The 13832-nt window shown below is 32.4% G+C and overlaps 1 protein-coding gene across 1 annotated transcript; it reads left to right on the forward strand.

The window, feature by feature from the left end:
* Positions 1 to 1662: 1662 nt before the first annotated feature.
* On the forward strand, positions 1663 to 3726 carry LOC133202025 (complement C1q-like protein 4). The gene is made up of 3 exons (XM_061337802.1): positions 1663 to 1681; positions 1997 to 2206; positions 3314 to 3726. The coding sequence occupies exons 1-3, from the start codon at positions 1663 to 1665 to the stop codon at positions 3724 to 3726; spliced, it is 642 nt and encodes a 213-aa protein (XP_061193786.1).
* The last annotated feature ends 10106 nt before the right edge of the window (positions 3727 to 13832 follow it).

Genomic DNA, 13832 nt, shown 5'->3' on the forward strand with positions numbered 1-13832 from the left:
TTTTCGTACTATTTTAATCTTTAATTTGTTGTTTATTTTCATAACATTTTTAATTTTGTTATAATAAACTGTACATTGTATTTATAGTTTCTTGTTCGTCGACCAAGGACTCGGGGGGGGGGGGGTTACCTAATTAAGGTCTATTGTCTATTCTCTCCACTAAAGGATGACTGCACTTAAGGACATGCGAAATTTGCGACGAAATAAGCTTTCAAAACAACCATTTTTCTTTTCATTGCAAGAATGGTCAACATCCAATCCACAACTTTATGTAATTACGTTTAATAAGAATGTGTATTTACGAAGTTCGAATCTGCTTTCAAAGGCAGGAGTCATCACAATTTCTTGAATCTCCGTTCGATAATGAGGACGCCCACTTTTTTACTGACTTCATACATAGTCAGCACATGTTTGTCTATTGTTCTACCTTTAACAGTAGTTTTATATTTACATAAATAATAATGTGTCATAAGGAGATTAATAGAAAAACATGCGCTCTTGGTTAAAAAGAGAAAAAAAAACTGTATCTTCTTACATTCGCACTCTGTGTTGTAACCAAGGGTTGTGACATGTTGAATATTATAATACACCACGTGATTTCGTACCTCAGGTAACTTTGTGAATACTTGTGACATGTAAGGTAGCATGCTTTGTGCTAACTAGGACATTGTGTTCGAATACCTTAAGTCATCTGGCATTGATATAAATCTGCTTTAATTACATTGATGTGTTCCAATTGTTAATTTCGTTTTGAAACCTTTGTCAATAGTGTATTTGTGCCATACAGAAAGGAGAGGGAGATTGGAAAGAGTGATCACGTTCTTTTCTTCAAACAAGTCATTGTTATTTATCAAGTCTAATTTAGACCAATTCTTACAATGTTAGCTCCACCTCTCATGAATATCTTATGTTTAATCAAGGGCAGATAAGTGTAAAGTCTCTATATTTGGAAAGCAGTAAGGACAAAAAACATTGAATCATTTTATTGCAACACAGTCTAAAATAATTTTAACATTTAAATTTGGTTTCAAATTGACAGGATTCTTTCATAAACATACAAAAGTGAAATAAGTTTAGATATAAAAGCAACAGAAGCAACTGAAAATGACCCAAAAACCGGTGTTAAGCGCATTCTTCCTTTACATTGTTTATTTTACCCCGCTTTCCATTGTGTAGGAATTTAGTCGGATGTTACCTTTAATCTGATCGGCTGTTCTTCTGAATATTAAATAAGAAATAACTAAAACAATGAAGGGCGGCAATTCTGATTAGGGTTTTATATCATTTTATGGATAAGAAAAATCTTTCTTATTTTTGGTAAACAAAACTAATTAAATGTTACCTCGACACAAATCAATTCAAATTGTTAACGATAAAATTCAATAATTGCCAATCTAGTCTATGTCATCCTATGTTGCTGTTTTTTTTTAATCTTTAAAATAAGTTGTACCTAGAGAAAATTGATCGGATTGAGAGAAATAACAGTATACGTGTGTGTCAAAACAAAGTACGTATAATTTAATGTCTAAGTTCGATTTACAAAGTATTCAAAATCCTCATTTAAATTTAATCGGTTTTTCTCCCATATAACAATAAACTTGAAACATTATATTTACCATTCTAAAGAAAGTGCATTTTAATTAGTCTAGCCCTGATGGAGACATGGATAGCACAGACACCTGTTTCTGCAATAATTAACTTTGAAAATTATAAACACAACCTGAATTAATAGAATAAAAATATTTTATTACTAGATATAAAACAAGAAAATCAATCCGTTTACAAAAATTAAATAATTGTAAAAATATTTAGTGTTTAATTATATATATATATATATATATATATATATATATATATATATATATATATATATATATATAACTTTATAAAAGCAACATCAGAATTATTCATTTCTATAATGAGAGTTTTCAAAGCAGGGATTACTTATATAAAGGGTCAACGCTGATAAGAGACTTCGATGATATTTTTCTGATAGCAAGAGAAGCAATTCATTCACTCCTTGAAATATTTCTTAGTATGAAGGTCTTTAGAATTCTCATCCAATTCTGGTTATATGCGTTGATTGTGACGTCACTGGAGGAGAGATTACTTCTGAGTGACAACGTTCTCCAGAACGAGATTCAGGAACTCAAGTCAAAGGTGATGACCTTAGAGCAAAAAGTGGCAACACTAGAGTCCAAATCAGGTAAATTTTGTGCTTAAAATAGAAACACATTATGCAGAGACTTATGGGCAGGCACAGAATAAACAGCAACCTCATTTTGATATTAAAAAATATTCAAAATATGATATTTTAAAGACAAAAGATAATTTTGATATTTGCTGCTCCAAGCCTACATCCAAATCTAACATCCATAATTTGAATGTTAGAGTAAACTTATTTCTCCTCTAGTTTGCTTGAAACATCTATAATTTAGTTCTGGTTGTAACGCTGTATTAGATTGGATAAAAAAATTACTTTATATCGTATAAAATGGGTTGCCTCCGTCACAATGACTTGCGTCAAAAACGTATCGATCCGCCTGACGTTACATTCAAATTTGGTATAAATTGAAGTCATTTTTTAAGGACAATCATATTTTCTTCTTACACCAAATGAATGAAAATTAAATTATAAGGAATGAATTTAATAGCTTCCCAATTATTACGGTATAAACTGGGTTGGAACAGTTTACGTTTTTTTATAGATCGCTTCGCGGTTTAAAAAGCGTAAACTGCGCCAACCCAGTTTATACCGTAAAAAATGGGTAGCTATTAAATTCATTCCTTTATTTTATTATTAAAGATCTTGAGAATGGACGAGGATGATAATTAGTTGGTACCAAACGTTTAAGGCTGTCTATGGAATATTCTTTCTTGTTAAATGTTTACTCCTTTATACATTGGATATCGGGCATATGCTTTAACAAGCACAAAGGTTTTGCGTGAATGTCATGGAGTCATATAAAGTGGGTTCATCTATAAAAACAATGAAAAACATGTGATAACTATTTGTAAAACATGCCATAAAAACAATTTTGCATGTTTTTAGGTCGGATATGATTTTTATCCATTTCGTTGTGTGACTTCTATCCCCTCGCCATGGAACGTTCGGGATAGAAAACAAACAAGTTGCTGGATAAACTCATATACTACCAAAAAACCATAGGAAACGCTATATTGATATAATGAACACTGCATACTGCTTTTGTATTACGTAAATAATATCTTGAAAATAGAAGGCCAAAAAATCGATGTCTCCTCTTAAATTCTATCTTACAAACGTTCAAAAAATATTTTTATTTTTTTTTAGCGCACCAATCCATTGTCTTCATGAGCCAACTCAGTAAGACTTTAAATAACCCCGCTAATGGTCACACAGTCGTGTTTGATGATACTATTACCAATGTCGGGCATGCGTACAGCAACGTCACTGGTGTATTCCGCGCCCCTGTGGATGGTAACTATATGTTCTCCATGATTGGAACTGTCCCACCCTCTCCTGGCGGTCATAGTCTGCACCTCCTGCTGAGAAGGAATGGAAGCACAATCGGTTATTTATTTCTGGATTCAAACCATGACTATTTCCTGAAGAGAACAGAGGTGGTGGCCGTTACGCTGTCAAGAGGTGACGAAATCTTCGTCCAGGTTGACGCTGTGTCGGGTACTCATTCTATAATAGGATGCTGCTACCATACTCATTTCTCTGGCTTCTTGATTAATTAATCAAATAAATAATCAAAATCTATGAAAGCAAGATTCTTTTTGCATGTTAAGAAAAGCGTATTATTTTTATCATTCATCTCAATTCTTAGCACTTAAAGGATTGGTCTGTTAGTTTTCTATTAAATAAACATGAATCAAATAAGGGTATTTTCTTTTTAAGAGTTACCAAAATGATATGTTATTCAATGATAATTAGAATTTTTGATAGTGGCTATAGCGTTTGTTCTAGAGTCGCAGCGAAAGCAGTTGATCCTTACGTCGCGGATTCAAATATATTGCGAGACGTGGAGGCCAGTCCTTCGGATGAGACCGTACAAACCGAGGTCCCAGTAAGGTGCTGGGACTAAAAATGATCTCTCACTGCTCTAGGGCCCTATGTGCCGAATATTGGTCTAAATTTGCAGCCCTCCACCGGCAAGTGGTGGCATCTCAATATGAGTAGTAAATGTACGATATATTGGCTTTATACTTATGATTATGACCTATCAATTGTAATGAAATTATTTAATTCATATGTATAGCTTTTGAAATGTACCTTTTAAATAACTGTCATGAAAAGATTAGATTCCTCAAAGTTTTCCTTTATAATAATTGTCCTACATATATAAAATTCCGTAAACTGAGTTAATATGACATCATCTTTTGTTCTTTTAATACTTTCTATCTCTTGCAAGGGCTAAATCAGTCCAATAAGTTACCTGGAACTGTCCAATAAGTTAACAAATCTGTGTATTATTAAAAATAATGGACAGTATTTAATAAGTTATTGGACGGCTACAGGTAACTTATTGGACTAAGAAAACACGACAAAAAAAAAAAAAAAAAAAAAAAAAAAAAAAAAAAAAAAAAAAAAAAAAAAAAAAACAAATGAATATTTTTAAGGCAATGAATCCAACATGTTTCACAGCGTAATGAAATAATATATTCCAAGTCACAGAAACAAAAACTGAAACTTTGTAATTGTTCCAATAAATGATGTATTGTATATGCCAACTCACAATGAATATCAAAACTTAAATTTGAAGGAAATATCTCCGAATTCTATTGGAATGTTACTTGCACCAACAACACACGAGGGGATATCACTTCTCCTGGCAAGAATCAATCGTGCCTTCTTCTTTCTCACTACTACTTTGAATAATTTTGCTCATTTTTCTGCAGGAGTACATCCATCGTTTTTTCTACTAAAGGAATGCAAGGGTGTTTTGTTAATAGTCTTGTTTAATCTTCTCCCGATTCGTTTCTGACTTCAGCGACAAAAAGCTAATAATTTTGATGATTTCTTTATCACCCAACATCGTGACGATTTTAACATGAAAACATCAACGTTGGGTATTGTGTAGCATTCTATCTGTCAGTTAAAGAACATGTACAGTCACTGCCCATTTGCATTTCTCCTCTGATTAGCCTCTTCTAAATCATCTAAATATTGTTGATTTAATTACCAAAATCTTTCTATGTTCCTTTTGTTTTTCTGGATCTTTGAATAGCCTTGACCAAAAGTTGCGAAATATTTGATAAAAAAACGTCCACTTTTAGAGTTCAAATATCTGAATTTGTTTTGCATCAATAATATGCTTTCTGCCTCGGAAGAAGACATGCTTACAATATTCACAATCACAACAAAAGGGTATTCAAATCTCATGCTTTGTGATTAAATATTCTTTAAACAGTTATTTAAAAAATAGCACTTATCTGTAACTGTCCAATAAGTTAACAATTACAATGAATGTAAGTTTCTTTTGATTGCAAACAACCTTCACAGACCAATAAGTAGACAATGCTTACTTTATACAATAAGAAGACAAAGCTTACTTTATATAATAAGTTGACAAAGCTTACTTTATACAATAAGTAGACAAAGCTTACTTTATACAATAAGAAGACAAAGCTTACTTTATACAATAAGTAGACAAAGCTTACTTTATATAATAAGTCTACAATGCTTACTTTATACAATAAGAAGACAAAGCTTACTTTATACAATAAGTAGACAATACTTACTTTATACAATAAGTAGACAATGCTTACTTTATACAATAAGTCTACAATGCTTACTTTATACAATAAGTAGACAATGCTTACTTTATACAATAAGTAGACAATACTTACTTTATACAATAAGTAGACAATGCTTACTTTATACAATAAGTAGACAATGCTTACTTTATACAATAAGTCTACAATGCTTACTTTATACAATAAGTAGGCAAAGCTTACTTTATACAATGAATGAGAAAACGTTCTTAGAGAGTACATTATAAACACAATAGAGTAAATGTTTTAAGTAGGTTATAGGCCTCAAACTCTCCGTTCTGAGAGAAGAAAGAACTATTGTCGGGCCTAACGCCCCTTCAACAGTTCTTTCTTCTCACAGAATGGACAGTTTGAGGCCTATATCCTTTACATATTCACCATCGAAGGAGTCCATATTTGTTTTATTATGTAGTCATAATTTGAATGAATAAGACACTGAAGGCTGCATGACGATTCCATTTTCATTTACGAACTTCTGTCATAGAAAAATAAAAAAAATGTCCAGATTACAACTTATTACGTCCGTGTTTTCATTTTGCTGTGTGTCAGACATCGAAATGTTTGGAAAATAATCCTGCAATAGACTTGTCTAACAATTTTCCTGCTCAGTAGGATATGTAGTATTATGATCTGTTTGTATAGATTACATAGAGACAATTCATAGACTATATAATAAAATGTATTGGTCGATAAATTATACAAAGGCTTAATATAATTACTTGTAAACAATTTAAACAATTGAAACTATGGTTTTATCGTTCTGTCCACCCACTATATCCGACGTCAAAAATGATAAATTTCACCTGTTCGATTTTTACAGGATTTACAGCCTTGTTAATGATTAATTATTCTTTAAGGGATTCACAGTCTTGTTAATGATAAGTGTTGTGTACAGGATTTACAGTCGTATTAATGATCAGTTATTTATTAGAGGGATTCACAGTCTTGTTAATGATAAGTGTTGTGTACAGGATTTACAGTCGTATTAATGATCAGTTATTTAATAAGGGATTCACAGTCTTGTTAATGATAAGTGTTGTATACAGGATTTACAGTCATATTAATGATCAGTTATTTATTAAGGGATTCACAGTCTTGTTAATGATAAGTGTTGTGTACAGGATTTACAGTCGTATTAATGATCAGTTATTTAATAAGGGATTCACAGTCTTGTTAATGATAAGTGTTGTGTACAGGATTTACAGTCGTATTAATGATCAGTTATTTATTAAGGGATTCACAGTCTTGTTAATGATAAGTGTTGTGTACAGGATTTACAGTCGTATTAATGATCAGTTATTTAATAAGGGATTCACAGTCTTGTTAATGATAAGTGTTGTATACAGGATTTACAGTCGTATTAATGATCAGTTATTTATTAGAGGGATTCACAGTCTTGTTAATGATAAGTGTTGTGTACAGGATTTACAGTCGTGTTAATGATTAGTTATTTATTAAAGGATTCACAGTCTTGTTAATGATAAGTGTTGTGTACAGGATTTACAGTCGTGTTAATGATCAGTTTTTTATTAAGGGATTCACAGTCTTGTTAATGATAAGTGTTGTGTACAGGATTTACAGTCGTGTTAATGATTAGTTATTTATTAGAGGGATTCACAGTCTTGTTAATGATAAGTGTTGTGTACAGGATTTACAGTCGTGTTAATGATTAGTTATTGTTTAAGGGATTCACTGCCTTGTTAATGATAAGTGTTGTGTACAGGATTTACAGTCGTGTTAATGATTAGTTATTGTTTAAGGGATTCACAGTCTTTTTAATGATAAGTGTTGTGTACAGGATTTACAGTCGTGTTAATGATCAGTTATTTATTAAGGGATTCACTGCCTTGTTAATGATAAGTGTTGTGTACAGGATTTAATGATTAGTTATTGTTTAAGGGATTCACAGTCTTGTTAATGATAAGTGTTGTGTACAGGATTTACAGCCTTGTTAATGATTAGTTATTTAATAAGGGATTCACAGTCTTGTTAATGATAAGTGTTGTGTACAGGATTTACAGCCCTGTAAATGATTGCTTTGTTTAAAGGATTTACGAGACTGATCATCACTGCTCATTGTAGTTATTTTCCCTCTTTTTGTGTCGCCTGCAGAGCAGAGCAACACTTTGGGATCGCTATACCTGACGTCTGTCAGTATGTCCGTCTGCTCTATGTGTCTGTCCATTTCGCCGTCTGTCACACCTTCTATCATAAGAACTGTAAACGTACGAGGTATTTGAGGGATTTGATATTTTACTTATGTTTGGAGCAATGGCTTTTGTAGAATACTGTCAACGTGGAAATTTACGCAAAATAACAAGATAAAAAGTTTTTGCATAAATTTTCCCATGCGTACCAATGCCTTTAATTGTGTTCTATGAAATATTAAATATTCTCTTTGGATGCTTTTACATTTAAGTATGTTTTATAACATAATGCAAATATCACATGAAATAACTCAGAATCCATTTTCTGACTTTGACGATACAATGGTATTATAAAGGATAAAACCCAGGTAGGAAAATCCGGATCTATCTCCTCACTGAAGGAATCCAATTACGTACAGTTAAGTCGGTAAAATTGGCAGAGTCTTAAGTTGCATTCATCATATATCTCGAGTATTTAACTACAGACCTCTCAAGTTCTGTTTTATAATCAAAATTGCTATACACTTTTTAACACCAAAAACATGTATACATTTACATGGCTGCGTTCTTCCGTACTTAAAATGTTGACCATATCTGGTAAACAGCATCGGGGACAGTATCAGTATTAACTATCATGGATCTGCCGTTCTAAAGAAGATGATTTTGAAATTTTCCCTTTACAATCCCATGTAAAAAAAAATTTTTCCTCTACTGTGGTCCTACTCTACCCATGGGCCTGATTTGAATAAACTTTAATATTCACTACCTGAGGATGATTTGTTATTAATGTCACTAATCATAGGTCTGTTGTTCTTGAGATTTTCAAACATTTTTTTTCTTTGTTGAACATTGATCCCCCTATTTTGGGTCTCCTTACACCCCCATTCCAGAGGGCATGATTTGAATAATCTTGAATCTGTCTTAACAGAGATTATCGCATTCTTATGTATCATTAATTGGCCCTTTTTTTTCTTGAAAAATAATGATTTTAATGTATTTTACAGTATTTTGATATTATCATGAAAAAAACCATGCTCCATTTAACATGTTTTCAACAATACCTTCCCTCCCCACGGAGCAGTCGCCCGCGTGGCGCAGTGGATAGAGCGTCTGCTCTAGAGTCGCGAAGTAAGGAGTTGATCCTTAAGTCGCGGGTTCGAATCCCACTGTGGGACGTGGAGACCGGTCCTTCGGATGAGACCGTAAAAACCGAGGTCCCGTGTCGCAGTAGGTGCTGGCACGAAAAAGATCCCTCACTGCTCAATGGCCGTAAGTGCCGAGTATAGGTCAGAATTTGTAGCCCTCCACCGGCAAGTGGTGGCGTCTCCATGTGAGTGAAAAATTCTTGAGAGGGACGTTAAACAACAAACAACCAACCAACCAACCCCACGGAGCATGCGTTAAACAAACCTGAGGATGACTGCAATTTACTGTTTCTGTTTATGGACCACCTGTTCTTGAGAGAATTAAAAAAAAATATTCCAATATTAAACTTTGATTCCCTATTGCGGACCCTTCAAGATTTTAACAAATTGGAATCTACACTATCTAAGAAAACGTCCACATATGTTTCATTTATATTTTGGACCAGTGGTTCCTTAGAAGATTTCTTAATGAATTAATGATTAACTTATTTTCACAATTTATTGATTATCTCCCCTTTAAAAAGGTGTGGTTCTTCATTTCAACAAATTCAAATTCCTTTTATCCAAGGATACTTTATGGCAAGGAGATGGGTGAACATGACGAGCGATAAGCCTAAAGTGTGACAAACATGAAGATGAAAAATTAAATTTCAATTATATCAAAATTTACCTTGATATTTTGTCTAACATAAAAATATACTTTATGTAAAATCTCTACAATTTGCAAAAATCCCGCAAAGATTGAAATTATTTGCCTGTGAGATATTAGACACACACAAAAGCGGGCTAAAAGAGTCATTTTCTCATACTATAATACTATTTTTCGATATAAGTGGGCCTTCGCTCCACCTTTTTGAAAGCTAATCCTCAAAGTTTGCATAAAAATATACATTTTTGGTTACCAAAAATATGGAGCAATGACCCACTATACATTGAAAATATACTTTTATATATAACATTCGCAGCTTTTCGAGAAATACTTGAAGTTCATTAAGTCAAGGGTCACAAACATGATTTAAAATGATACTCAGGATTTTTATTGCTTAGGGTTCGAACCACACGAATACCACATTAATTTTTTTAATAAAAAAATAAATTTTGCCGAGAAAATTTTCCTCAGAAAAGTTTTGTTTATCATAATTTCATAAATTTCAATAATGAGAACTTTACTCTAAAAACTAAATTCACAAACTGAACATGATTTTTATATATCTGAAGCTATAGGCTTTCTGCACGCTATGTTCGCCCATCTCCTTTAGTCAAAATTGGTCTAAAGTTTCTAGAGAAGTCAAAAATGTTAAAAGTTAAGGCCGACGACACCGACAAAAACGACAACAACAACGACAGACAAAGGACAAATTTCAATAAGAAAATCACATTTGGGACTTTCGCTCAGGGGAGGTAAGAAAAGTATAATTCTCTTTTCTGATTAAGGTGATCAAGAAACCTAAAATTGAGTCTGATATTTTTCGAAAACGTCCTTGGGAATAAATTGCACATCAAAGGAGCAAATTGGAATTTAAGGGATTTAACTCTGAAACAATCATCTGAATTGTAGAGTACATCTTGTTAAAAAAACGGAATAAACAAAGGTGATGTACGTGGCTGTATGTAGATAAGTAGGTAATGTGACGATTAATAGGTTTGTAGGTAAGATACTTAAGTTTTAGTGGCATGTTCTGATTTCTAAAAATATATAACATAGCAGAAAAGAATTCATTTATGTAAAGTGTTGTAGCATATGCAAATACCTTGTCTTTGGCAGGTTTTAACTGCAATACAAAAGTTTGGAAGAATACCTTGTCTTTGTTAGTTATGTCTACAGTACAAAGTGGTTATTTATTCGTTTGTTTTAGCTTAATGATCTTCTATAAATTGTGTTAAATTCAACTTTTTTGAAGTTGCCCACCTTAGGAGTTGAAGTGATTGAAACAAATATTTATGAAACATGATTAAAATCCTGTAGAAGTTTTCTTATTTAAAAAAAAGTGTTATGAATCCCATGTATAACAACAAATTATTATGTACCCTTTTTATTTCACATTGCCCATTTTTGGTTTTGGAAAAAGGGTACATTTATTCACAAACCACTTGATTCTTCCTCATCATATCATTATAATATATATTATATCATATATAATATATATCATATCATTACAATATATATAATATCATATATAATACATATCATATCATTATAATATATATCATATCATTATAATATATATCATATCATATATAATATATATCATATCATTATAATATATATCGTTTTTATTTTCCTTTTATACGCTCTTGTTAACATTTTTGAACCAACACTTCATTAAGAACTGCGAACGTGAGTATTGTTCTCCCGCCTACCTCCAAGTCAATTTTCAAAAGTTAAGATATTCGAATGATTTTTAATATTTATATTGATATTTATATGGATTTTCATAAAACATTACTTCTTTGGGAAAACAACGAGAGATAACTCTAAAATTTTGGTAAAACTCGTGTTTTTCACTATAGAAATCAACGGAAAACGGAAAATATTTTTAAAACATCGTTCCCCCCCCCCCCTTGAAAAAAATTCCTTTTAACGGGTAATATGGACTGTCATTTCACAAATTCATACCAAAGCTTTTTGTGTTTCACGGGGGGGGGGGGGGGACATATGTTTATATACAAAAAACGACAAAAATGCTTATTTTTTCAGCAATTTCCAAGTGCTTTACAACTGAAACATTATATTTTACTAATATATATGCTTAATTTTATATGCATAAAACATAAGAAAAGATTTAAGAAACATTCATTCATATGCAAGACTATTTCAGAATATGGTGATGCTTCATAGCCCAATTTCAGTGGAAAATATCGTCTACCCCCCTTATTTCAAGAGCTGGAATTAGGGATATTTTACTATTTAGCACTGGAATTAAAATAATTAATCAATTACCATTGAACTGCTCTTTGAATTAAACAAAGATTTTATGACCAAATTGTTATCAATATTGAATTAAATGGTTGTAAAATGTAGGCGGGAATCGGGAGTTACCGTGCGTAGTTCTTTTAAACGCTAAACCTTTGTGATTCTTGTCAACTATGGAAAGGTAACTGAATTAAGAAAATTATTATCAGCATGTAGATAGATGTAATACACGTTACGCATCTTATTAGATTAAGCTTTTCGTTAGAGTGCAGTGTATTTGTATATTGAAGGCAAACCTCGTGCATGGTTATACAACCAATGTTACATAGCTCGCTAATTCTGTATGGGAAGTGAAAAACATGTAAGAAATTCTATCGGATAGTTGAACCTTTCAGTTGCGTGAGAATTTCACACCAGTGTTAGTGGCTTATCTCATATATTTATAACGTTTTTGTATTGCTAGTCTACAATATACGAAAGTCGGCTCATTTTAAGATTAGAAAATCTATTATAACAAAATAATAATCTCGTTATAATGAGTAAGTTATTTCGTTATAACGATTTTATTATATCATCTCATTATTACGAGATAATAAATCTGAAGAAAAGATATTTTTAAGTAAAGAATGCCAGTATTGGGAATAAAAAGAGTCCATAAAATTTATTTGTAGTGTGCGTATCTAACAGTTTAAGGAACAACAACATCATTGTCTTTTGACTTATGCATTGGATTGGTGTTATTTAAGGAAAAGACAAAGTGTTCATGTCATCAATTGTGTAATATATTTGCCTTATATTTGCTTGACTTAATAAATGCTTAATTAGAAGATAAGGGACAGTGACTCATGAATCCATGAAATAATACGAATTTGAATTGAGAGAAACCACTGAAAACTCCGGAGGTGGGGTCAGGTGCCCAGGAGGAACAAGTATCCCCTGTCGACCGATCACACCCGCCGTGATCGCTGTGTATTGATCAGATAGACGGTCGACCGATCACACCCGCCGTGATCGCTGTGTATTGATCAGATAGACGGTCGACCGATCACACCCGCCGTGATCGCTGTGTATTGATCAGATAGACGGATTAATCCGAAGCCAAATTTAGAATAAAAGCAATGAGCTAAAAAAAGGGTATCAAATATGTCAGACAAAATAGGACGCAAGTGACTTCAAACGAAGTCGTATTAGTCCTTAGAAAATCAACTTATCTATCAGTAGCTTGTCCCGGTTTAAAGATTGATCGTTTTCAAAGCATGCTCTTGCGTATCGAATTACTTTGGAGACCTTATCACCAAATTCAAGTGAAGGTGGAGTATATCTACATAAATAAGAGATGTTGAGAAGTTGACAATGGAAAAGCTGATATCATCATGTTTGTCTTATAGTTAAGCTTTTAGTTATTGTCTGTATTCAGTAAGACATCTTAATATAAAGAAGACTCCGTGGTGTCTGAAGATAAGTCGCGGCTTATACGAATCCGGTTTATTTTCAAATCACGGCTTATAATCAAAGCAAAAAAAAAAAAAAAAAAAAAAAGGAATCTGTGTAAGATTCTTACGCTTTCTTGCATGGTCTAAAAATAGAATATCAAGATAATACCTATTAGCATCGAAATACATATGTCACGTTTTTAAGCAGTAAGCTTCTAAAAGCATTATCTAAAATACGCAGAATTAGAATCTGCTTGTTGAACATCCGCATACTTCAACGTGAAGAAAAGGCCAATATACTTAAGATAGTAAGTTTTATAATTCATAATGCCCTATAAACGCAGTTAGACGCTTGTTTTTGTCAGTATTTGCCAACATGATTATCAATATTTTCCCATTGATATGGCACTCAACATGTGAGACAGTAATT

Source organism: Saccostrea echinata, unplaced genomic scaffold (assembly GCF_033153115.1).
Source record: "Saccostrea echinata isolate AGI-Se365-2 ecotype Australia unplaced genomic scaffold, CSIRO_AGI_Sech_v1 ptg000046l, whole genome shotgun sequence".
In the NCBI taxonomy this organism is placed as follows: domain Eukaryota; kingdom Metazoa; phylum Mollusca; class Bivalvia; order Ostreida; family Ostreidae; genus Saccostrea; species Saccostrea echinata.